Source organism: Rousettus aegyptiacus, unplaced genomic scaffold, assembly GCF_014176215.1.
Source record: "Rousettus aegyptiacus isolate mRouAeg1 unplaced genomic scaffold, mRouAeg1.p scaffold_m13_p_7, whole genome shotgun sequence".
NCBI lineage: Eukaryota > Metazoa > Chordata > Mammalia > Chiroptera > Pteropodidae > Rousettus > Rousettus aegyptiacus.
Genome location: NW_023416310.1, coordinates 18,996,080 through 19,023,057, shown reverse-complemented (window position 1 = coordinate 19,023,057; position 26,978 = coordinate 18,996,080). Strand labels below are relative to the sequence as shown.

At 38.7% G+C, this 26,978-nt stretch overlaps 1 protein-coding gene across 9 annotated transcripts in view; it reads right to left on the bottom strand.

Annotated features, from left to right (window-relative positions):
* The window catches only part of LTBP1 (latent transforming growth factor beta binding protein 1), a 337,195-nt gene that overhangs the window by 29,658 nt on the left and 280,559 nt on the right, over positions 1–26,978 (bottom strand). For 6 of the 9 annotated variants that reach the window (XM_036224208.1, XM_036224207.1, XM_036224206.1 and 3 more), the window contains 3 exons: positions 15,326–15,451; positions 11,882–12,025; positions 384–560 (listed from right to left, as the gene is read on the bottom strand). In XM_036224208.1, coding sequence (XP_036080101.1) covers positions 384–560; positions 11,882–12,025; positions 15,326–15,451 — 447 coding nt within the window. The remainder of the gene's footprint in view (positions 1–383; positions 561–11,881; positions 12,026–15,325; positions 15,452–26,978) is intronic. The other 3 variants (XM_036224209.1, XM_036224212.1, XM_036224214.1) reach the window with 1 other exon arrangement.

Genomic DNA, 26,978 nt, shown 5'->3' with positions numbered 1-26,978 from the left:
CCATGTTTTGATTTACTTCTCCATAACTGTGGTCTCTAGTATTTTAAAGATTTAATAAGAATCCTTCATGTAAAATCTTAGCTTAAATATGCAATCTCTAGTTATGGATAATGCCAATATATCGTATAGAAAGTCACTGTAACAGTATATTTGGTGACGGACAGAACTTTGGGAATTCGTATTGAGGTGGAATGAGGGTGAAGGTGCCACATCTGAATGCATCTTACTATTAGGTAATCTCGCCTCGATTCGAGTGTGGCAGCTACCTGTGACTGTCACCATTTCAAAGCTTCGATGCCATAACCCAAATGAGTACATTCCACGCCCCGTGGACAGCACATGACCAAACACCAGTGTGAAGCCACCACTCGGCTGATTCTTACCAGTCCCCACGACCGGGCAGGGGAAGATCTCACAGTTATCTCCCCACCCGGCCCCAGAGGTACAGCAGCATTCTTGTTTGGTGACGTTGGGGGCCAGGACATTATCACAGAGACTGGCATCGTTGAGATTATAGTAGCATTCTTTCTTTTCTTCTCTGGGTTGCTCCCTCTCTGTGTCTAAACAGTGAGGAGAAAGGAAAAAGAGTGTTGACAAGACGCATCAGCTCTGTCCCACAGCAGAGCAGAAGACACGGTGACAGTAAACACCGGATGTGTCCGCGGCATTCCATTTACTGCAATCCGCTTTCCACTTGCAGTGTCGAATTCTTCCGCTGCAAGATAAAAATGCACTGGAACCCTGAATTGTGGTGGATTATCTGATACACCCCAAGAGTGTAAATCTGTCAAAACCATTTCCTTTTACATTAACCAATTACTTTCTTCTAAATTTGGCTTGAGTAGAGTTTCCATATCTACTTTCTTGCCAAACATAGGACCATTCTTCACCGAGCCATAACACCTACTTAAACCAATGAAAATTTTCCCCAACACTTGACCAGAGATGTGGGGCTACACATAATAACTAACCCTTAGGTAGTTATTTGAACCAACTATGCTTCTCATCTTTTCTGAACAGAGAAAAACACTGTAGTAACTTGGAGTCTCTAAAATAATCTTTCATTATTGAAAATCTAACTACATAAATTGCTGCAAATACATGACTTTGAATGTAAATAGTGAGTGGAAGGTTGACTCATGATAAGATTTCAAGGCTGTGTTCTAGTTCAGGCTCAAGTGTGTCCTAGAGGAAAATACATGCCAACAGACTCAGTTTAACCCTCTGTGTTACAAGACAAATAAGGTGATGTGACAGAATACAAATGATGAGAACAAAAGCAACCTGCTTCCAGATAACACCCAAAATGATTTAATCCCATCAGATTTGAAGCCTAGGAACAAGTTTGTGCTTTTAAAAAAGATCGAGATCAATATTTTGTGACTAGACTTGGCAAGTCATCTAATCCCTTCCCATACTATGATATTAAAAGACTACGATCCAGTTAGACTTTATTAAGTTTTTATTTTCCACTGAATTGAATACGAAGCTAACTACCACCAAGACAACGACTTAGATTAATTCTAATAAATTTTTTTCATGAGAGCTCTGTTTCCAGATTCTTGAACCCAAAGAAACTGTAGGGACAAAGGGAAAACATTTTCTCGGGAGGATAAGACTGTAATGTCAACACTTACCTTCTTTTTGAAGTTGTTAGATAATTACATTAGGAAAACGTAAGGAGTTATTTTCACAATAGCTTTCTCTATATTTATTTTGGCAGTGTGAGGTTGACTGTGGAAACTCGATTAATATACCAAATAGCAAAGGTGTTTTTAAAATGTAAGCACATAAAATTCTCTCCAAAAAGCTATTGCTGTTTCTTTCCTCTTTATGGCATTAAAAACAAGCAAGGCAGCAAACAACCTTTAACATATTTATTACTCTTCGAACACAGAGTATGAACAAGAATGTGCAAGAGTCCTTGCACACTTGATTCTGGCTAATTCTCAGATTAGTCTGTCTTTGACAGATTTCAGTTTGGACTCTAAGTTAGTGTTAATAGCTGATGACAAATTCAAACCTAGAATAAGTGTCCAGGAAAAAAGCTGAAATGCTGATTCCTATGCAGCAGCTTATAAAGTGGTTTTAAATCATTTCCTTGTGAGTGAGGTTGGATAAAACCTGTCGCATCCCTCATCTCATCTAGCTTTTCAAGCATGCAGAGGACAGCAATGTGCTTTGTCCACTCGACGGCACAGATCACCACTTGTTGGTTTTCTTCAGGAGGGGCTTCAAGCTCTTACACATGCAATCATTTGGGGAACTAAAGGTAGGCATTTTAAACTGTTATTAAATCAATCATGAACCCTGCAGAACATTTCATAAATTTCCCCCCAACACTTGCGAATAAATTGACATTCTATTACTATTAACAGCTCTGCTCAATTATTCAGTTGGCCTAAAAATGCAGCTAGCTATTAATGAGTGTAAAACAGAAATATCAATCAAGTCAGCAACACAACTAGTTTTGCCTATCGAGTTTATAGTTTGTGCTAAAAGAGGGCCCGGTAACTTTTTGCCCTCTGGTGTACAAAGCTGTAGGTCTGTCACAACGTTTAGTGTAAAATGGAATCTTATTCACTAGGATATCACTGAAGACTGCTACATCCACAGGTAATCAGAAACCACAAGCTCCTGCCTGAGTCAAAGCATGTCAAAAATTACATTAAACACTTTCCCATAATGGTTGTTATACTCATGGCACAGAAACTAAAAAATACGATAAAATTATCTTTGCTGTTTTTCCTTTTTCTTTACAAGGAAATTCACCGGTTATTGCATAAGGGAAACAATCAATAAAATTGCTGTATTATTCTGGTTTTACATTGCTTATTTCAAGTTTTGCTGTTATTTTCTTTCCAAGGATTTGAAAGTTCAATGTTTACACAGCTGAAATTGAGGGTTAGTGAGGCCCTCGTCCGTGTTTGGAAAATGAAGCGAATTCTTCTTAAAAAACAAAAAAACAAAAAAAACAAAAAAACTAGTCCCTAAAGGTCATTCTGTGAAAAACTACAATTTCCCTATCTTCCTAACCTTTAAGTAATTAACTTCCTATAGCATTTTTTGGGGGGCGGGGGAACACTCTGATCAGTAAACAATGTAATGTGATTTCTTTAAAGAATCTCTATGAGTTTAGGTCACTGCATCAGGAGAGATGTTTCTATTGGAAAATAATTTTTAAAAATCAATAGTTATAGAAAGTGCCAAGCATTTAAAAAAAGACTTTTTTCTTAAATAATTTAGGAACAAGATTACCATAATATGTATCTTGTGCCATGGACTTCTGAGAAATATATTACTTTTCCTCCAGCATTTTCCGATTTGATTATTCAATCTGTATTAAGAAGTTGGCTTAACATCTGTGTATAAATAGCAATTTGTGTATTTTAATCCTGGGGCTATGACTGGCGATAAGAATTTGAGTTTTTGGACTTTTTACATGTGTTCTTTTTTGGAAGGGACTTTTAAGAGGCCTTTTCATGGGCTCTACAGAGTAACTCCATGAGACAGACAATGCAAGTTCTAAAACATCTTCACTTTCCAGAGAGAAAATTTCTGTTGGGTTTGATGCCCCAGTGCCTAATGCTTTCCCAGACTTCTTGAAAGGGGCTCAGCTTCTTAGCATCTCAACTAGCATGAGTTCATTTTGATTTGTCTGTTTTCATTTCTTTTTCTTGTCTTTGAGACAAATGGGGGTGAGGCAGCAGATAATTCTCACAAGTGTGGTGTTTAGCTGCAGGGTCATTAAGAACACAATCCGGTACTCTTACTCTGAATAGAAAGGAGTGGGTCAGAGCTGTACGTTCTGCTTATGGAGTTCTTAGAAGCTTCTAGAAGCTCCTTCTCTCGGTTCATCAGACAAAAGAGGACATTCACTTATAGGATCGCTTCCTCCTTCAGTCTTTCCTCAAGTATGTCTAATCTTAAGTCTGCTGTTGGGGTGAGGGAATCAGGAACATTTTTTTTTGGTTAAGGCTGATTTGAGCATTCTAAATAGAACTTTCTGTTTGACTTCACTTTCCATTTGCAATGTAGTCTGGAAGTCTTTATGAGCCAGTCCTCTCTATAACCTCTGGGACAGAATTATGACAATGACCAGAGTGACATCGCAAACGCCTGCCTGCCACAGTCCTGTAAAACACATCGATTTATGAAACTCTGTGAGCGTGGTCATGTTCAGTAAATCACTTTCAATGGAATTATTTGGAAGCTACATTCTCTTTTTTATTTTAAAAATCACCATACGTACTCATGTTTTTTACCAACTCATGTTTTTATGAGAAAAAAAATTCTAGTGTAATAGTTCAAGGTGGAGTAAAAGAGAACTTGGAAATGTTTTTATTCCTTGTTTTTCCCCCTAGTTTTCTCATTCAAGGACTAGGAATATGAGATGTACATGTGTGTTTTAAGTGGCATTCAAGTGAAAGTTATTTGATGAGTGTCAGAAAATAAGCACTGAAAATAGAAACTGACTGGATATAAAGGGATGCAAATAACGGGAGACTGTAGCAAGGTGGTAACTTCAGATGGTAAAACACGTGAATGTAGTCAAAATAAAGGCAAGAGAACCAGGTATAAGAGAAAAAACTATTTGTGTAAGAGAAAAAATACTTTGGAAGAAGATTCCTTTGCACAGTTCCCATCTTTTAACAGATCAATCACGTGGGGAGAGCAAGTCCTGGGCACCTAAGTCACACCGAGGAAGGATGAGGTGGGCAAGGCTATCCCAGAAGGCTGCCTGGAGGAGTTGATATTTGGACCAAGTTCTTGAAAACCAAAATTTTAAAAAATTGGCCAGCAAATAAGGTATTATAGGAGTGAGGAGTAAAAAGTACAACTGTGCTTAGCTCTGTGTCGGTACAGCATGGCGAGGGGACGCCTGGTCTGCAGGCGTCACAGCGCGTGGCTCTAAGAGCCTGTGGAGCAGGCGGGGATGCATATCATGTGAACAAGTGATGGCTGCGTTTCTGACTTAGGGGCTGGGGTAGAAAATGCTAGTCTCTGTTAGAAGCCTCGGGGCCTCATACTTAAAAGAGAATAAATACTTGCCGGGTTGAATGAAGGGTTTTTGTTTTTGTTTTTGTTTCTCTGGTGAAGAAGTGAGAAGAAAATGAGAGAAGCGAGCCTGGGATAGGAAGAGGCTGGGAGGAGGAGAGAGGAGAAAGTCTGGGATTTGTGGAGATGACATCAGAAACTGGAAAAGTCAGGATCCGAAAAGGGGGCAGATGTGGGTGAAAGAAGAGCCTCCTGACAGCAGGTTAAAGCACTGCTGAGAAAGGCGACGGCAGACGCGCACTGAGATGGGTGGGATCAGGCCATGCGGAGGGAGACGGGGAAACGGGGAAACGAGCGGCTGCCCCAGCCACACGAGGCCTGTCGCAGACACGTGTGCGTCGTGCGGGCCTGCAAAGACGACCACGGGAATAAAGCAGCAATGGAAAATACATGCAAAACGTCTGGAAACGTTTAAGAGGAAATGTACAAACCATCCCTCCGGAGGCCTTATTTACAGCAAATTATAGGATCCAAAGTGCATTTCTAATTCAAAAGCGTGGGTCTTTTGCAATGTTAATACAGTTTCTATATATATAGCTTGAGTCTGTCGGTTTGATCAATTGGTATGGCAATTCATTCAGATATCGGCATCTCTTTATTAAAAAGTCAGATATTATTTTATGTACTACACTTTACAAGCAGAAAATTATATAAAAAATAGAAGCATGGTTTGGTACATGATAAACTGTTCTATCCTCTCTAAATGTAGAAAAAAAAACCCAACCCAACTTTTTTTTAAAAAATGATATTTTCTTCAGCCTTACCTACATATATGGTATAGATCCATTACAAATACACAATAAGACCTTAGGAGTTATATGACATTTTAGTGTTTGCGTTCTAAATAATGTGGTCTCACTGATTTTTTTTTCCCCCTACCAAAGGTATTTTTTTCCAATCAGAAATTATTTTTTAAAAATTCAATGTTAATTGATTCCACAGGTTAACTAAACACATTAGAAAAAATTCCCTACCCTGCCAAATATAACAGTTGAATGATATTATGTGGTTTCCTGCCTTAAAAAAAAAAACATACATACATACATACATACATACATACATACACACACACACACACACACACACACACACACACAAAACCTGCAGTGGACCTCTCTAGGAAGAGAGAACAAGAATAGTGTTTGAGTTCAATTGTCAGAAGCATGACAATGATTTTCACACGTCCTGATAGCAGGAAAATGCTTTTTTTTTCTCTTGCACGACTTGTAACTTAACTAAAACATAGAGATGAGCTAACCCACCTCCACAGAAGTGGGCCCTTTATATCTTCGATAAAATGAATAATTACTTTAATTCTATAGAACTAACTGGGAATGAGATGGGGGACATCGAAGAGACACATTCTCGGATGTGGAGAGGCAATTTTATTCAACAGTTACCTCGTGTCAGGCACTGTGCTAAGCAGTGAACTAGGTTACAGGGGATGCAAAGAGGAAAAACAGAGGGTATCAGTGGTTGTGTCGCCCTGCTAATGGACTTGGCAGTAGGAAGCAGTTAAATGTTTTAAAAAGCATTTAAAACCAGATTCGTGTTTCAAAAATATAAACCGTGGCAGCACTGTGGAGCAGGCATTGACTGATGGGAGAGACAGGAAGACAAGTCAGGAGGCTACATCTGGGGTTCTGGTGAGAGATGCTGAAGGACTGACCTAGGACAGCAGTAACGGGAGGGCAAAAGAGATCTGAAAGGTCCTACTAAGGTAGAATTGGCAGGATGTTACATGGCTTGGGTGAATAGGAAGAAAAATTAAACTATGACTTTAGGATTTTCGGTACTGATGTTTGGAATCAATGAGCGATCAAACACAGGAAGAGTAGCAGGTTGGAGAGGGAATGGTAATGAATTTGGTTTTGGATAATTTCAGGCAGAGATGCTTACAAGACAGGTTCAATAACTGGGAGCTGGAAATAGGAGCAAGGCACTGAGGAGAGAGGTGGAAGCCAAAGGTATTTCCTTGGCAGTCCACATCAGGAAGAGTTGACTCAGAGAAGAGGATAAAATACCCAGAGACAAGAACATAGAGCAAAAAAGGGCTAAATATGCAGCTCTCTGGGGATGGTTATTTGAGGAATGGGCAATAGAAAAAGAGTCTGAGAATGAGACAGAAAAAGACCAGTCCAAGAGGAGACAGGGAGGAGTAATGTCCTGACATCAATCAAAGGGAAGACGAAAAACCACTGTCATGGTTTCCGACGGTGGAGTCTGTGGTGAGACTAATGGCCTTCGTGGACAGACGCTCACCGACGACACAAGAGAAAGAAGCTTCACTCAGATGTGGAGTCTGGGGTCTGATTTCGGCATACTTGGGTCAAATGGGAGACAGTTCTGTCCAGGCAGAGGGAGCATGAATGTCCCTTCACAAAAACTGGAGGTCGACATGGTGACAGAGAATATCCCTGAGCAGTGACACTGCAGGGAATATTCTTTTTTTTTTTTTTGACATATTTTTGCACTTTCCAATTTCCTAGGAAGAATGTGTATGATTTTAATAATGAGAGAAAAACAAACAAAAAATTAAATGAAAAGGAAGCCAAGTTTTAGATTTGGTGCGATGGGGTCCTCAGCCTGAAGAAGTAGAATGGAAGTGAAAAGATCCCTCCCTCAGGTGGGTTCCTGGGCCAGTTCTGCCCAGCATGTGCTGGGTTGCTAGGTGACCCTAAGAATAACGTTTAGAACTTCTCTCTCGGCCTTTGCTTCCTAACCTGTAAATACAAGAGCTGGGCTGGAACACCTCTACGGTGGCTCCTGGATGTCTGGGGTCCAGCTTGTGATGCGAGAATAAGTTCTCAAACATACTAGAGGAAACTGATACTTAAGGAAATCCTATAACGAATTGTATAAAGAACAATTATTTCAGAATGGATTTATATGTTTTATAATTTCTGATCTTGTTTATTTGCGTTTCTTAAAGTGAGGAACACTTACATTGATTGTAATATATCTCTTCTTGCATTCTTTTCATACCTTCTGTTGTAAAAATAAAATTCAGTTCCTACCACAGGTCTCCTTTATGTACTAATCAAGGCAGAGAACAGCATTTTGTGGGTAAAGATTGAACACTGCAGTTGCCAAGACTAAATATTTACTGCTTCCTTTAGAGTGCCCAAGGACATAAAGTTTTTATTGAGCAATTATCACAGTCACTGAGGAAATAAAAGCATCAGGCTATATTTCATATCCATACCCTCTTACACGTGACGAGTGGTCTGGTACAGGCATTTTTTAGTTATTCTGTTCCAGGTGCTTTTAGGCGATGTACAGCAATGTGAATTAGTGGCCAAAGGCCCAGGCCGTGCAAAACATTAGACCAGACTTAAGAAAAATTAGATGGGAGCCAAGAAGTGGTTTAGAAATAAAAATCCTAGGACATTAAAGTTGAAAACACATTAAAGGCCTCCTGGGACAATGCCCTGCTAGAAGTGGGTGCCCTTCTGCCAGGGGTATCTTGTTCTTGGATGTCTTTAGAAAAACACCCACAATTTCACGAGACATTTGCTGACTATCTCAAGCTACTGGAAAGTTCTTTGGCATGCTGATCTGAAATCTGCCTTCCTGACACCCACCCCTTAGGCCCTGTCTGTCCTATGATACCACTTCAGATTATTAGGCTACTGCCCATCATTGGAATGTCCATTGTCCTGGGGGAAATCTTACAGTCAAGAAAAAAATGTTACAGCCTATGTTGCAAATTTATCTTTCCTTTCTTAATTACTGTTCAGGAAGGATGAGAGCTGTAAGTCTAGCATGCATATAATGAAATTAATATGAATCTTTGTTAAAAACTTTAACTTAAATGTGGTATAAAGTGTTTCGTTTTGTGTAACATCAGATTCTTTGGCTGGAGTATAATACAAACTCTTTTAACTAGCTCCTTTTAATCAACTTGTTGAATTAACTGATGTTCTCTTGCCCTCTGAAAAACATCCTGCCCAATGCCCACGGCAGGCAGAATGTTCCCAGCCTCTTTTCGGACAGGTCCACACACTTCTGATCTCACCTATTGAACAGTATGCCAATTAAGACTCGACTACGTTTATTCTCAAACATTCTGGGTCAGTGTATTGATTGTAATTACGCAATTTAATACATAAATCAATAAAATACAAATGTGAGTAGAACAGTTGTTCCTAGAAAAAGTGAAAGCTTTAGAAAGACTATAGTTTATTCAGTAAAAAGAATGCTATCAAATAGGTGTGCATAAAACAACAGTAAAAAATTGAGAAAAACTGTACTTGAGGGATTTTTGCACTCATTTACTTTTACAAAGGCCAGTAAATTCTTACTCCCTTTAATGTTGCCAGTGTTGATAATGCATACTAGGCATGGTTTATGTACGACAAGCCAGGCAGAACTCTTAACGCTGGACTTCAACTCAAAGAAAGATCCTGGCTCTTCTTCAAAGACTGGTGAATGAGTATACATTAGATACTTTAAGTTAAAATTTAAATATTTAAAAGATGTATTATTTTTTAATGATTTGCAGATTTAATCAGCATTTCAAATAACTGACCAATTATTGCCTCTCTGAAGTTAAGAAGGCTCTTGCTGCATTTTATAGCTGGATTGTCTTTCAAGAACTAAGATGAAGAAGTCATCACAGATAATCCTAAGACACTATGTAATCAAAGTTTGCCAAGAATGACACAAAAAATCAGAGATGCCAGGGACTATACAAATTAATAAGCTTCACTGATTACTGTTTAGTCAGATTATACTGACATGAACCAGTAAAACAAATGACTATGTAGAAGATTTAGTAGAAGCCAGAAAACTATGGGGAAAATATGCAGGAAACACCAAAATAAAGAATTAGATATAATGTTAATAAGAAGGAGAAACTATGTATTCATTGGCAGACAAGCTTTATGAAGTTGAGTGTTCAAAACAATGTCCTCTGCAAAAGTAGGAGAGTACTCAGTGAACTATGACTGGAAGAACTTTCCAGAAAGAGAGTCAGTCAATGAGAGAGCAAGAAGGCTAAGGGAGGAAAAAGGCAAAGGGACTTGGTTACTGAAAAACAAAAAAATAGGAGATAGGAACAGGCTTATGAAAAGAGTCACTGTAAAGTTTTAAGAAGCAGTTTACAGTGAGCCAGCCCAGTTCGCCAAGAAAGGTTCAGATGGTCTCATGATCCCATTGAAGCACTGCTAAATCTCTAATGAAAGAAATGAGCAAATGTTAGAATCCCACACATGATACTCTAACTAAAGCTATATGAACTGAATTAACCACTTCCTGACACTACTAAAACATTCTAGCAAGAAAACATTTGAAGTTATATGGTTGGCCATTTCAGAAGAGCTTGTAAAGGATGAGAAATAGATATCTCTTCTTTGTTTGGATTATAGCTAACTATTTAAAAATTTTATATAGTAGTCTGCCATTAACAAAGGGCTTTTGCATATGTGACTTTTTTTAATTTATAAAACTTAAAGGTAAATATAATCTTTCTATTCCAAACTCATAGATGTTGAATGATATGCCCAAGCTTACACAGCTGGGAAGTAGTTAGCAGACCAGAACCCTGGTCTTGCCTATTTAAAGTATTATAAAGTTTGTAAAATAAGTGGAAAAACTAAAATTTTCATTAATCTTTTTATGTATTCTCTCTTTCTCTCTTTCCATAGACAGTGTGATCACTGGAATATTTTATTTTTTCACTTCATGTTGTATCATATGCATTTATCGTAACTACCTAATCTTCCTGTAGATCATTTAATGACTAGACAATATTATGATTTGTGAATCATTTCATTCAAAATAATATTATGGTGATGTGCCACTCTATAGAACCAAAGATAAATAAGTAAAAGACAGTGACCTAAGCAATCCTGTTACTGGCCAGCTAGGTTTTTAATTTTTATTAGTTTGTGTTTTGCTGTTATAGGTATAGCAAAGGTGAACTGTCTGTCCATTTAAATCTGCACCCTTTGCCTTTCTCTATTTAACAACTGAGAAGGAAAATGTGTAGATGAAAATATGTGTTCTTATATTTTATTTCCTATTATACCTGCAAAGATAATTACTTTACACAGAACGAATGTACCCTACTGGAGAGAAATGAAGCTATCTCAGAAGCATGGATAAAATTAACTGAGACTGAGCAAGAAGGTAAAGTGAACTGTGTCATTCTATTTGGCTCTCAAAGGACCATTTAGTCTTTTGTTTTCCTTAAAATACAACCACACTGTAGCAACATGGCACGAACTGAAAGGGTGATCTGGAAGTTGATTAATTTATCTGGAAAAGCATCAGCTCTCCATTTCAATTCATGCCATGACGACACAGCCTAAATCAAATTTTAAGTGAATGCAAACACGGCCACTCTCTAGGCCAAATTCTGGAAAAACACCTTCAAAATTCCAAGTGGAAGTCTTTGTAGATCCTGAGAGGCTTATATACTGCTCTTAATTTAGAGAAGTGTCAAGATACAGTTCTCTGAGGGCCAAGAAAGAAAGATTATGCAACTTAATGAGATGATGCAATATGAAGCCTTGAGAGACGGCTGGGCTGTACTCAATTCGCAGTCAATGTTCTCATCACTTTGGATCCTGTACCCTAACTCATGGCATCTCTCAGTTGGAAAGCACATTAGAGGCCATCTAGCCCAAATAGTCATCACCTACAGTCTAATCCCACTGATAAGGAAGGTTCGGAAAGAGCGTGGAAGCTTCCAGAGACAGCGCTGTGCCAGAACATTTGGTCATTTCTTACCTCACGCCCAGTGTTTGGCCCAAACCTGTGTGGGTGCAGATCCCTGAGAGGAGCCCTCTGTCCCCTACACAGTGCCACTGTGACTTACCTTCGGAGGCCCGGGAGCGGCACTGCCCCGTCATGGGACTGTACTCCTGGTTTTCGTCAGCGCACACACACAGGAAGGACCCTTCCACGTTTTCACAGAAGGCTTCGCCACACACGCCACTGAGCAGTTCACACTCATTCACATCTGGAAAAAGGAGTGCAGATCGAGTCAGACTCAGATGAATGCCTCGCTTCGGACAGCCCTTTGTTTCACTAGCTGTGCCAAGGCTAGTAGTGTTTGCTGAAAACAAGGGGTCCCCGTATGCCACTTTTGGGAAAGGGCTCCTAAAGGCACGCTTACGATTTGGTTTATATGAAAAGGATCGTGAAAAAGCAAAGCAAGAGATCCAAATTCCAATTCTGGCTTTAAGAAACACCCCTAGAACTGCATTGCAAGCATACTATGCACCCTTTGATTGCTTAGTTTTCTCTTCCTCAGCTTTTTGACATAATGAGGTCTTGCAAAACCCAACACTCTTACTCTCAGTTCTTAATTCGAGGAAAATTAGCAGTCCTGGTACTTTAGAAACCATAGCCTTCTTTAATTTCATTTTTAAAAAATGGTTTTAAATCCACTCAAATGTCTGCAAATACAGTTACCTAGCAACCAGAATTCGGATTGCGTAATCCCTGTGAGAAATGAAGGAACGACTCCTGTGAATATTCACTGGCTACATCAATCATTCACATGAAACAAACTGGTCCAATAACTACTCAGGGATTTTACTACGCCTTGAAAAGTTCTGTTGGTGTTTCAGAGTAATTTCTATTTTGCTGAATGTTTTTCTTCTGTACTTAGAGACACATAATTAAAAGGCAATCAAGGAATCTACTGATGAGTACGTTCTATTCAACATTATGCAAGTACGTGGCCCTAAAGAAAGGCTAATTTTGTCTTTGACCTTGTCCAATACTACCTTTTACCTTTTCTCCACCTAAGAAATTTTATTAGAATGGTCAGTTTAGCAAAACACCTGACCTGACATTTAAAATGCTCATGCATTTTATGTATTAAATATGTACAAACATCAGCTTTCATGAGCACACACAGAGCTAGTTTATACAAAGTTAAAAACTTGAGCAATTCATCCAAATCATTCAGGGGGAAAAATCCTATTTTCACCTGCTACATCCAGTTAATTGAACAAAAAGTTTATGTATCTTGACTCATTCAAATAATTACTCAGTTTACCATTTCACTTTGTATGTAAACAAATAGAAAACCCATAAGCTGGGTTTCACTTATAAAAAGATACTGTAACACAGAGTAAAGAGTTGGTGTATTTAATCGACCTAGACAGTCATAATTTAGATGAGAAACATTAACTTTAGAAATCTGCAAGTTCATGTTTATCAATGTTAAGTAAATGTCAAATGGAATTTTCTGACTGGTATTACTTAAGCAGCTACTGAAATCTCTCCTACCAGACTACATTCATTGAATCCACAAATCTTTTCTACAGGCCAGGCACTGGAGAAACAATGATGACTTGGGTGGCCAACTCCTGCCTTCACGAAGCTTATAGTCAAGCTGGGAAAGATTACTCAGATAATCTTATAGGCTGCGATGAGTGCTAAGAACGAAAAGCACAGAGCACTCTGAAAGCACAAGACAGTCCGCAGCAAGCGCGAGGATGGGTAAGGGAAATTGTATTGGAGTGGAGGAGCTCGATCAGCAGGATAAGGAGGAGTAGATGTGGTGAGGGGTAGGAGGTGGCAGCCAGGGTCCTAGCAGAGAAACAGTGCGGTCAAAGGTTGGTATCAGTGCTGAATCGTGTCTTAAATCCTACATCATGCCAGTGAAGTGCACACACGAGGAGCTGAGTTAACATTTTTTAAGAGAATGTGAATAAATAAACAGAAGACACCTGCTGAGTTCACTAAAATGGTGACAACCATTCCCTCTCTGAGGGTGGCATTTTGTGTGCCAAATGAAACAGGCGCGAGTTCAGAGAGCTCGTCTGGCTGGTTAGACATGAAGACTAACCAGGGATTCAGGGGCTGCGTGCAGTCAGTGGTTCGCCATCTGACATCTCAACAGGTAACAGTTAAACGATATTTACTGAGCACCTACAACAGGCCAAAGAAAGGTCTCAAATGCACAGAGCTCACTGCCTTGGAGAAGGCAGCTGCAGACAGTACACACATGATTCAATCACTGCCCAAAAGGTTGTAAGTCCCATCGTGGAATTGGTTCAATTTGTTCAAGGTATCCTGGAAGGAGAAGGTGGTCATTGCTCAGTTTGAGAGAGTGAGATATGGAGCAGGGACAGTATCTGGAAGGAGATGACATCTGATCTCTGGCTTCGGGAAAGAGTGGGGTGAGTCCAGGCTCAGGGAAGGGGAGGTCAGGAGAATATGACTAGCAGGAGGAGCAAACACAGCCAAAGAATTACAGTTACCTGAGCGAGTACGAGCAGCTTTATGTCGCTGGAATGTAAAAGGTGAGGAAAGAAATGGTGAGGCTAGGAAAATAAGTGGGATTCAGCTCACATGACCTATTTAGTTAAAATATTTAGTGAATGTCAGATGACTTATTGCTTGCATTTTAGCACAAGAGAGACTAAAGCAGGAACTGGAACTAGTGATCAGGATAGTGTCAGCTTAAAAATGGTTACTATTCAAGCGATTTTGTTATTACACTTCCGAATACGTACATTTTGTTTTTCTAGTTGAATCTGGATGCGAAATGAATTAATGCTTTAATTGCAAATTTCCAAACTGAAATGTTACTGGTTCCTCTTTAAATGCCATTAGGAACAGAATTATTTTTCTTAATCAGAAGGATAAAGAAGAAACCTTGTTATCTTTGAAGTTTTGAATTTAATAACCTCTCTTCACTTTCCATTTGATTCCTCTAAATTGCAAATGTGTTTCATAACAAATGTGATTTAAAGACATCACAGCTGGTCAGAAAATAAGATGCAAAATCTCTTCTTCTATATGAGGATGTGCTGGACCATATTCTAGGACATCTAATGATATTCAAGATTCCTTCCAGCTCTGTCAATCTCAGAACGGAGTGAAGAAATGTAGTTGCACAATCCAAAGCACTGCTTGACGAGTGTCATTCCTGGAAACTGAAACTCTTGCCAACACCTTTCCTTACAGGCGCTGCCCAAGGAGGTGCGCTCTGAAGACAGACGAGCTATACCACACACCAGACTCTATTTCCTGTGCGAGATGGACTAAAGAGTTTAAACAGATGTTCTTCCTAATATATGTTCGAATTCAGAGTCATACCTTTATATTTCTTAGTGTCCCTAACCATTTCGGAAGTCACAGGCTATTTTTGCACACCGCAAATTGTGTGACAAAACCAAATCGTGCTGAAATTCTGACCAAATTACCTTGCTTACAGTCTCTCCTGCTGTTGATAACTTTGATTTCTTTTCTCTGAGGAGACAGGATACATGTTGGGGGGAAAAAAAATCTAAAAACTCACCCACACACCCTTGCCCATCCTGTGGGGCCTGAAAGCCCTGATAACAGAGGCAGCGGAAGGAGCCAGCAGTATTGTCACAAAACCCGTGACTGTCACAAATAGTGTTGTTTATACATTCATCAATATCTGCAAAAAAGACACAAAACACAGACTGACAAACACCAGATATTAATGGATAGACAGGCGCTCAACACACCCCGATTAGGATGAGATGATCATGTTTATACAGAATGAACTTTAAAAACGTTTACACAGAAATAAAATGTTTTGATGAAAATGTCTTAGACAAAACACTGAGTTCTATGAGAAAACATTTACTTTTCCTTTGGAAATGTTTTCACACTGAAACAACTACTACAATTGCCAGGTAGGTAGGTATTTTCTAAAGGTTATTAACTCTTTATTTCTAAGGAGAGTACAGGATATTCCTACAGGAGAAATATGTGAAGGAAATGTCACCGTTTCAGATTGTGATAAATGCTAACAGTCCTATTTGCAGAGCTGGGCAATAAAAGAAACACTTTTCGGCCTCACCAATGATTTACTCGACACCACAGATAACCTCAATCAAGTCTAAACAGCATTCCCATTGCGGAGGAGAAAGGGAGAGAAGAAAGGGGAGGAGGAGGAGGGAAGGAAGACAGAGGGAGGGAGGAGAGGGAGAGACTCTGATGAGTTCAGCTATGTAGTGGTCCTTCCCAGTTATTCATGAGAAAAGATTTCCTGTCGCCAAGTCACTCAAGGTTCTAAATGTCAACACTGCTCTAAGTGATTAGTCAGTAGTCAGACCTGGAAATTTATTTTGTCCTCTATAAACTTGATGATAGACAGTGGTCCTGGGCTTTTTTCCCCCATTAATAAAAACGTTCTCGTAAAAGTGATGTCTCCATTATAAAGTTACATACAGACTTTTAGGTACAGTTCTACTTTATCCTTCCAGTTATTAATTTTCCTTGCTGTTCCTTCATTCCCATTCCTGTTCATTGGCACACTGAATATTTCCATTTTTCAGGCTCTCTGTCCTGTCTACCTCTGGATTTGATAGTCTCAAAATATAGGTTTTTGAAGAAATAATTAAGAAAATAGAATTACTCAATCTAAATGTAAAGATAAGTAATCAAGAAAATGACAAGTTAAATTGTACTTGACAGAATTTAGTTTTGGGGAACAACTGTTAATAAAATCGAGCTTTTCTTGTTCTAAACTTCTTAAATCTGAGTTCAAGGAACTTCCTAGAAGAAGATACATTCAATGATTTTCAGCCGTTATCTTGTCTCTCCTCCTAATGCTCTCACACTGACACTATCAAGCGTAAGTTCAGAGACTCGTCTCACTTCTGAATTGCAAAATATGAGCGACTATGTCAAAACTTCCTGAATTTTCTCAACTTGAGGGAAACTGTGTCCCTTTTTCTTTCAAGGCTGGGCTCTTCCTCCCATCCTTACCAGTGTCTTCTCCCTGCGGCCCTACCTGCCCACCCTTCTCCAGCATCTACAACTGTTGCCCGCCAGGCTCCTTCCCTCGCTGTCTTCAAAATGTTTAAAAAGCTCTTGGAAAAGCTTTTGTTGGACCATGATGTCACTACTGTGTTTTTCCATTCTTTCCGTCACTGCGAAATGGCTCAAAACAACTCTCTACACCCTTTGCCTTTATTTCCTAATATACCTGATCGGCAAAAAAGAAAAATAACAGTAATGATACTATTATTAATAATAATATTGGTATATTCCTAGAATTACTGTGATTATTACAAGAAAATAACATGTATAAAGTGTTGTTTTAGGCACACTGCTTGGCATGTAACACAGGAAACACCCAATACATGTCAACTATCATTATATTATTATTATCCCTGTTCCTCTTCCTCCCCCTCCTTAACGACCTTCGATGTGACTTCCCAACTCTTTCTCCCACCAAACCCCTCTGAGAAAAGCCACCAATGGAAGACTCATCATTAAATCCCACGATCACCTCCCAGTCTGTCACTGTCACTTCTTGACCTCTAAGCCTGGTCAACACCCACTCCTTGAACTCTCTCTTTTCACGACCCAAGAGGTCATTACTCTCATTTTACCTGCAACACTTTGGCTGGCCCTCACTTTTCACAGCCTGAAGATGGCACATGCCAGCTCAGGCCCTCCCTGGGATGTGGCACACGCCTCTCCACCCTTTCCAGGCTCTCCAAACAGCAAACACCACGGTCCTCAGAATAAACCCCAAATCTCCCTCTCCGGCCAGGGTCTTGCATATTCTAAATCATTTCCATTTAATCTTCTGTCATGTTAAACTTATCAAGCCTAAAACCAAATTTACTGTCTTCCTCCTAAACTGTACTTCCCAGCCTTAGTGAGAAATCTTCTTACCTTTTCTGCATCTACATCTTCTCTCTTCAACTTGAATGAAAAAGTTAGTAAAATGATTTCACATCAAAAAAAAAAAAAAAAAAAAAGAATCTCCTTGCAGCATCACACACAAAGAGGACACCCCATAAATCTGTTCCGATAGCCTTTCAAAGTCAACGTAAGGCTGGATTACAACTTATTTACCGATCACAACTGTGCAAAGAGTAACTGCACAGTGTCATCAAATCACTTAACACAGGCCACTACTAATTTTAGATTTCCTTAAATGAGCATTTGTCAGAGATTATGTTATTCATTGAATAAGATCAAAGGGCCAGAAAGAAACTCAGAAATGCTTCCATTACCACTTTACTGATGTCTGTCCTTTAGAACCATTTATCTGATACCTATTAGACATGTTCATAATAAATAAACCTGTTATCACACCCTTCCTCATGATTCCTCCATTTCTCCTCCATTCTCTTCATCAGAGAATCCAACCGGTCACCCAAGCCAGAAATCTTAATATCACCCTTCTCTCACTCCTACCGCCCATACCTCCCCGGACATACCTATTCATCTATCTCTCTGATACTCCTCTTACTCCTAATTGGTTTCCTTATCTCTAGTCATGCCTCCCTCCCTCTAATCCCTTCTCTACCAAACTGCAAACCTGTCAGTGACATCTCCTTGCTCAGAATGTTCAGTATCTCTTCTTGGCTAGAAGATACCAACCATTCTCCTAAGCAGAGCACAGGGTGCCCATCATCCGGCTCCTGGCTGCAAGTCTGGCCATAGTTCTTAGCCACCACCCTTCCCACTACATGCTCCAGCCCTCTCAGCATACTAGAGTTCTCTCACAACCCTGGGGTGTTTAATTTCTCACTGACTTGGTGCACATCCTTTCCTCCCCATTATCTGCCCTGCTTAGGAACTCCATCTGGCTTTTCAGCAATCAGGTCAGAGGAAACTTAGACCTCCTATGTGGCACCTTCCTCAGCTACTCCAAGGGTAGATTTCAGGGCCCCTCCTTTCTCCTTCCAGAGCATTCTGTGCCATTGTTATGCTTGTCGAGGCTATTTTTCAAGGTGGGGAACCTTGAAAAAGCAACTTTTCTCTCTACCTAAATGGGATGGTGGGGAGCAAAGAAGAAGCAAGGAACCTGGTGGCTTTTGAGTCTGGTTTCTTGAAGTAAATTCTTTTGGTTTCCTTTTCATTAATTCCAAGCAGTTACAGCTGATGATGATTTCCTGTTGGTGACCGCCAGCTCAGGAACTGAATAACTAACCTAAAGGTAAACAAGTCCTGAGATGGTAATGAAGTGCTGGGAATCTTGCAGTCTCAGACTTACTGTAACGGTGATTAATAGAGAAAGTTTAGATGAGCAATATTTTGGATTTGAATGAATAGGAAAAAACGTGGAATGCCTGCTGGAGGCTAGTTCTTCAACAACTAATATTTTATGAAAATGATATACTGCACCACTCAGCAGTTTCATGTTTTCAACAATGGGGTGAGATAATAGCTTAACAAGAAGACAACATTTGTTTCACTTCTCTGACTAATGATCTATATTAAAAAATTATTTCCTAAGAATTTCTTTGATGATGTGAACTCTCTGTGATGTTTTTCCATTGTTAGTTCTGTTCGTAAAGAGACTTATAAGAACTGCTACAATTATTATTAACTCTATAAAAATAAAGCTAAATGTCAAAAAATTATAATTATGTAAGAATAAAAGCCCTACCAAGACGCAAGTTTCATAAATGGACATGTGAAAGTCTTCTTATTTTGGCTGAAGTTGAATTTTGAATCTGAAACTAAACTTTGAATGATCCAGAAATCACAGTTTTCTTTTCACTTAATGAAGGGTGAGTCTATTTCATTGCTAAGGCACTTCTGCTTAGGCATCTGTAAGAGCCATCCATGCATGATATGATTACCAGTCATACTGTCCACCAAATAAGAGATGAAGGAGCGACTGTCCAGATGTCTCTCAGATGGCAACCCAGGTAAATTAGGTGCATTACTGTAAGAATTGCTTATTTCTCATGCAAGTTTTTGCTATTAATATTTTACTGAACAAGGCAGATATAAATATTACTGTTTCAACAGAAATGAATTCAATAAAGAATTACACAGACCAAGGATAGTGGATCGGTGATGAGAATTCTCCTGTAACAGCATTATGTAAATGCTAGAAAGAGAAATAAAGCACAGTCCTGGGCTTCTGGAACTGCCAGCGGCTCATTTTTAAAATAGCCATCTTGTCAATAACTGACGAGCTCACATTTTAAGGTTCTTAATCATTGACCTATTTGGTAGGTCAATTTTCCTTGTCTGTATGCTTTTTACTTAGCACATTTTTTCAATGAACTCAAAGTTTTTCAAAACCTACTGAATGTAATTGGGGATTCTCCATAGAAGAGCAGAACTCCAACCAGGTACCCTCAATTCTCAAATAAAGGTTTAAGGCCAGACACTTGGTGTTGCTGTCTTGTTTAAGTAAAGCGAACTATGAAATAAAGCAAAAGCATGAAAAGGAGCCATGGTTTTTAAAAAAGGGCTTGGGTCAGAAAAACCTTATTCACTTACCAAAAAAATCACACCTCTGTCCAAAGTCTTCAACAATGAAATTCATAACAAACCCTCGATAATTCTATTAGATTTACTGTACTATATACAGAAAAGTATGTGTAAGAGGAGAAAGTAGTATTTGTACACTTTTTTTTCAGTTAAATGATTTGGCTTTCTTTGTCTCAGATATACGCCTCAGGTTTTTTTTTTTCCTTAAGAAAAAAGTGCTTCTTTTTCACACTTTCTTAACATGTCCTATTTTTGTAGACTTTCTTTTTCCTTTTTCCAAGCAAGACATATCTACTTGATGGAGAAAGCAGCTCACTCATGAGCCTTCCTTCTGTCGTCAGGGGGTTTTAGAGAGGCGGATGATAGCAACAGAAACCATTTTTGGTAAGGGGTCATTTGCAGAAAAATATGCACAGTTCTTCCATGGTTCAGAAGGAAATGCCTTCCTGTCACCAAACGTTATTAGATGAATGATGTGGTTCATCTCAAAGTGAAGGGACTCTGAAGATTATTCAGTTCAACCCCTTCATTTTAAGAATGAGAAAACTGAGGCCTTGAGAGGGGAGGTAACGTGCCTCAAGGTTACATGATCAGCTAGTGGTAGAGCTGGCAAAGAGACAGAGCCCAGTGAAGGAATGATTTTTAGCATCTACATTTGTGGCTCCATCCATCATGTCCCCTTGCCTCCTACCATGGTGATGATTATAAAAGGTCAGTCCAAGAGGATGAATAGAACTATCCAAACTGTGAGTCCAATGAGCATACTGGAGTTTGGTCACTGCCAAGGTGGGAGTCAGAAAGCAGACCTCGACCTATCACTTATTGACTCTTGGTTTAATCAAATACCCTCGTCCTGTCTTTAAACAGGACCTCATTCTCAAATATCATCATTACTTTAAATATCCGAGGTCCTGAAGATGCTACTTCTCTAGCAGACCCTTGGGGAAAAGGTCCATCGGGTACCAAGGGAGTGTAAGCTGTAGGAGGCCCCAGGACCATGTCTAATATTGTTGTTCTCTGGATCTCTTCATAGAAAGGAAACAACCCACTATTTCAGCCTAGGGCTTCCTGACCACTTGGAATTGGTTAAGTATTTGGTGCCAGAATCTTAAGAAAATAGAGCCAAAAAAAAAGGGGCTTACACTGGAAGGGATGTAGGGTTCCTGCTTCAGGAAAAATGCAGCCCTCATATTCCTTACTGAAAGGAAAGGAAGCAGACCAGGAGACAGCAAATCCCAGCCAAATAGTGGGATTGAACGATGTTAAACCAGCTGTATAGCTGCCCAAAGAAATTTTAAAATGGCATGGCTGCTGGCCTAAAGGAGATTAAGGTCTCTCCCATAGCAAGGGAGGGAAGCCAGGATTAAACGGAAGATGAGCGCGAGGCATAAAGAAAAATAAAATAAAATTTAGCCAATAGGAAATTAAAAACTGGATTTGGAGATGGTCCAGACCATACAATAGGATATGGAAAGAGCCTTTTTTAAAAAGTCCAGAGGTCTGGCAACATGACGAGGCTGAAGAATATAGGCCTTATGTGTTATGGAAAATAACTTTGTTCTGGGGAAAGGGGGATGAGCCAGAAAACAGCAAAAAACGAGGAGGTCCTTGTGCAGAGTTTGCCACGCTGCTGTCTCACAGAATGGGGTAGGAAAAACTTGAGGCCTTCGGTTGTCGCAACTATGGTAAGCAACAAGAAATGACAGAGGAAAGAAAGTTGTTTCACGTCCAACTTTCTAGCACATAAATTCTAGAAAACAAGACTGGCCAACAAGAGATCTTTTTTTCTCCAGCACTGAAACTCACTACTTTAAAAAAGATTTACTTACTCTTATAAAAATCACCCAGAGCAGAATCCCATTTGATTTCTGAAAACTGCTACAAGTTCTAGAGAAATGAAACCAAGACTCTGCTCTGATTTAATTAATCATCATGTGCCCAATGTATATTCACCATTCACAGTTAAAGACACCCTAATGAAAACCCCTCTAAAACCACAAATACCATCCTAGTCATCTTATCTCAAAACATGGGACATCCCTGATTACCTCCCACACCCGGTTATCATGCTTTTCTATTTTATCTCTTGGTTCTATCTCCAATAACTCCCTCCCTCTCCATCCTTACTCAGAGCTCACCATCTCTCACCTGAATTCATGCAATGGCCTTTTATCTGGGTATGGTGCTCCCAGCAACTCATTGACACTGAAAATATATCTTCCATGATGAGTGAATGATTTACCATTTGAAATAGTCCAGTCAAATAATTGTCCCCTTACACCTCTGCAGAATAATAGTGTGAAGGCCCCTGCCACATGCCCTACATGTAGCTTCTGAAGGTGTTTATTTTTTTAATCTGGCCTCTGTCTCTGGGTTCCACATTTCTATATGCTTCTGGATTTCTTCTTAATCTTTTGGTAACTCCCACACAATCTTTCTCTTTTATTTGACCCCTAGATGTTGAAGTTTCTCAGTATTTAGTCCCAGGCTCTCTTTTCTTCTCATTATGTGATGTCTCTTAGTGGCCTCATCCATTCCAATGGCTTCAAATGCCATCTATACCTGCTGACTCTCAGTTTATATCTCCAGCATAGACTTCTCTTCCAAGCAATAGATCTAATTTGATGCAACTGCCTACCTGACATACCTACATGAATATTTCATAGACAACTGTAATTTAATACACTCAAATCAAACTCTTGATCTTTAAAATAAATTTGCTTCATTTTTCACCATTTGGAAAATAGTACCACTAAATACTTGCTAAATCAAGGACTAGGGAGGGATCTATCTATCCTCAATATTCCTTCTCCTTCATGCCCAATATCCAATCCACACTTATGTTCTAACTGAATACAAGATTCTACCTCTGAAACATTTCTTGAATCATTAATGTCTCTCCATCACACTTCGTTAGCCTGAGCTACCAGTATGTTTGACCTGAAAGGCACCCTGTAAGGCACCCTGACTTTTCTTTTGCCCCTCTAATCCCATTTCCATATCCTGAGTTGTTTAAGAGTCAACTGTACATTGGACTGCATGGTTCATGACAAAGTTACCACTTGATCTCAGTGCAGGGAAAAAAGGTGCTTTTCTCAATAATTGGTGCCAACCCAAACGGACATCCAACTAAGAAAAAAGTCAATCTTGACCTCTACTTCACACCATTCGCAAAAATGAATTTCAGGGTTATTACAGATTTCAAATGTAAAATATATATATAAAAAAATAAAGCTTTCAGAAGACAATATAAAAGAGTATCATAATGACTTTAAGGCTTGCAAAGATTACAGACAAGTAAAGTACTGATTGCAAATGAAATAATTAAACATTGGACTCTGTATTAAGATTAAGAACTTGGATTCATCTGTAGATACCATTAAGGCAACTGTTGTATTGAGCACCTCATTTTGAAGAGGCTTGTTATGTAGAATTAGATAAATGAAACAATAACTAAAAGCCAGTAGGGGTATAAAAAGCTGTTAAACATCAATGCTTATAAAGGAAGTGCAAACTGACCCCAAGATGAGCTACTATTACTCTTCCTGACTTACCTTTCAAAGGACTGGCAATACATATTGTTAACAAGAGTATGGAACTAGAACTCTCACATTAGCTAGTGACAGTGCAAACTGGTACTCAAACACTGACTGTATCTATGACACAGACAAATAGCCTATGATTTAGAAATTACGCTTCTGTGTAACATCCAAAAGAATTTAGTGATTATGCCAACTAAAAGACATGTTTAAGAATATTCATAAAAGCTTTATTCACAACAGCCCCAAACTGGAAGTAACTCAAATGTCCATCAACAGTAGAATGGATATAACAATTGTATTATATTTATACACTACACAGCAATGCAAATGAAGTATACATATAACAACATAGATGAGCCTTACAAACACAATGTGTGCTTTTTTTTTTTTACAAATGCAATATTGAATGAAAGAAGTTAGATGCAAATGAGTACCTATTATATGAGTCTACTAATGTAATGTTTAAAAACAAGCAAAACAAAGCCAAGGTAAAGACGACAAAACAGTGGTTATTGCCATCCATGGGTTTTGGAGAGGTCGTGAGTAACTAACTGTCAGGAGGAAGTGTGAGGGAGGGTTCAGGTGGCTCATTACTAAGCGTGCTCATTCTGTAAAAGTTCACCAAGCTGTACCCCTATGATTTAAGGACTTTCCTTTATGCATTTCAACCAATTAAAAAGTTTACCCCCCCCCCCCAAAAAGTCAATCCTCACTGCTATACTTTTTAGTTAATGACAATCTAACCAGTTCAAATGCTCATTTTCTCTCTCCCTCTCTCCTTCCCGTTGGTAAGAGGTATATACTAGACTAAAATTTTAAGGAGCTCTGAGTAGTAATCCTGTTTACCACTCCCTATTTGTCTACTGTAAGCCATTCGAATACTCTGAAACTGAATTTCCTCCAAGTAAAAAATGAAATCAAGCTATTTCCTGTGTGTGTGTGTTTTTTTGTTGTTTAAATAGGAGTACAGTTGAAAATAATAGACCATGTGTAACACAATACATCTTTCGCTAAAATTTAACTTCATTTCCATAAGACCCATTACAAGTCAAGGGAATTATTTGAATTCTCTGTTCCACATAGGTTATCTTTTTTTAATCTGAGAAAAGATGACAGAATTATTATGAAATAAATTTTTAAATCACTTTTAGAATTATAACAGTATTGTTATATATTCAGAATGGAATGGAATCCTAATGTTCTAGGATGTATTTAGGGTTTAGGAATTATTAATATTTAAACAGATATTGTAACAATGGAAACAGGTGTTTAATGTTTGAAAAGGAGATCATATTTGATGTTAAGCTTTAATGGTGAGACAATGGAACTGGATGGATCCAGCTGCCCAGGCCCTTGCTGGCTCGGTTCCCACCAAAGTCCACCTGAATCGTGGAAAGTGGGTTCCCAGTTCCCATCTCTTTCCCCACTCCACAGGCCTTTCCCTGAGTTTGAAAGTAAACACGGCAAGTGCGTGTTCTTCTATGGGAGGGTAAAAAATGTACTTGAGTTTTTAAATTTTGTACTTTTTTGAACAACCAAAAAAATTCCTAAGAATTTTTCAAGTATTAAATTATGTCTTTAGTTCTCATTTATATTACCCTTTTGAAGGAAGTAGAATAAGTATATAGAAGATGAGTCGCTATCATCCAAAATAAGGTCAAGGATGAATACCCTCATGAATGAAATCAACTTAGAGGAAAGGCTTTAAAAAAAAATCCAAGAAGAGTAGTTTGGTGTTTATATTTCAAACTGTTATTAACAAGCTCATGCAGTCGAAGATTAAGAAAATGTGGAACGTGCCCTTGGTTTTCCGGAGTGAGGGAGCTCACAAATCTCAGGTTCTGTGGCTAGAAAGGGTATCCATGTCACTTAGACAGGTTTGGACACCTGCAGGTTGCGCTGGGCACATATCTTCCCAAAGAACAAAAACACAGCGTGGAGTTTCGTGAGGAAGCCACTATGTGTGTCAGACTTTTGTTCGATTATCATAATACCTCGATATTATAGATTAAAATAAAAAAGTGACATCTGTGACATCTAGAGGAAAAATTCTCAATTAAGTTGAAAAGTAGTACACTTTTAATGAGAAACAAAACACTTTCTTTTCACGAAAGTAAAATCTGTAAAGACACAATGTCACCCATGTTTCTTTCAAGAAAAAGAAAATCGAAGTGTATTTCTGAATTTAGATAGCCATTTTCTTCCTATTTCTTTTCTGCATGAACTGACAGAATATTATACAAGAACTGGAAAAGTAAATAAGGAAGATTTGAAGTTGCTACAGAAATGTTTTTAAAAGTTTTAAAGAAATGAGAAGCTTTCAAATTTTTTCTACTCTTGAAGAAAAAAAATAATCCTAATTTACTATTATTTAATAGACTATCATGAAAAGTGAAGTATTCATATAAATTCATTATTAATAAACTCCATGCCACTCAGAAAATGTTCTTTAGATACTTATGGAAAATATCCTGATTTTTTTTATATTTTATTTTTTTTAATTAAAAAATAATTTTTTTTAGGTGAGGCAACCCTTAGTTGACCTCACAGATTGCAAGGACCTTGTCAGCTTACGATCCTTTTTATTTTTCACACCTACAGCACCTGGTCTTCCTAGGTGGTCTCCCATCCAAGTAATGGCCAGGCCCAACCCAGCTTAGGTTCTGAGATCAGATGGGATTGGGCTTGTTCGGGGTAGCATGAATTTTAATTGCATAATTCTCCCACCACAATCACGATCCACAAAAGGTAGTAGGTATGAAATATACATTTTGTGTTCACGCTATATAAGTTTTTTTATATGCTCTACCATTTTGTCTTAATATATTTATTTATAACCACTGGGTTATCTTTCCATTAAAAGTTTTATATTTTTATACCTGAGATTTTCTAAAAAGTAAACATCTTACTTTAACTTTAGAGTCATGCTGTACATTTTCTCTTTTCATATAGCCTTTCTTACACTAAGAGGTGCTGCCAGTGAGGCCTGGGAGGAAGCCCTTACTCAGCACAGGCCAAACATATCAAATCCCAGATTCATCTTTCTGACACTCAGGCCCCAGAGGCAATATAAAGTCGGCCAAAAAAATTCTCATTTTTTTCACTATTCTAATTTTTCCCTTTCTATATTCAAATAGGAGGCCAAGAAAGATCAGTTTTGAAACCACAGGAAATAGACAGTGT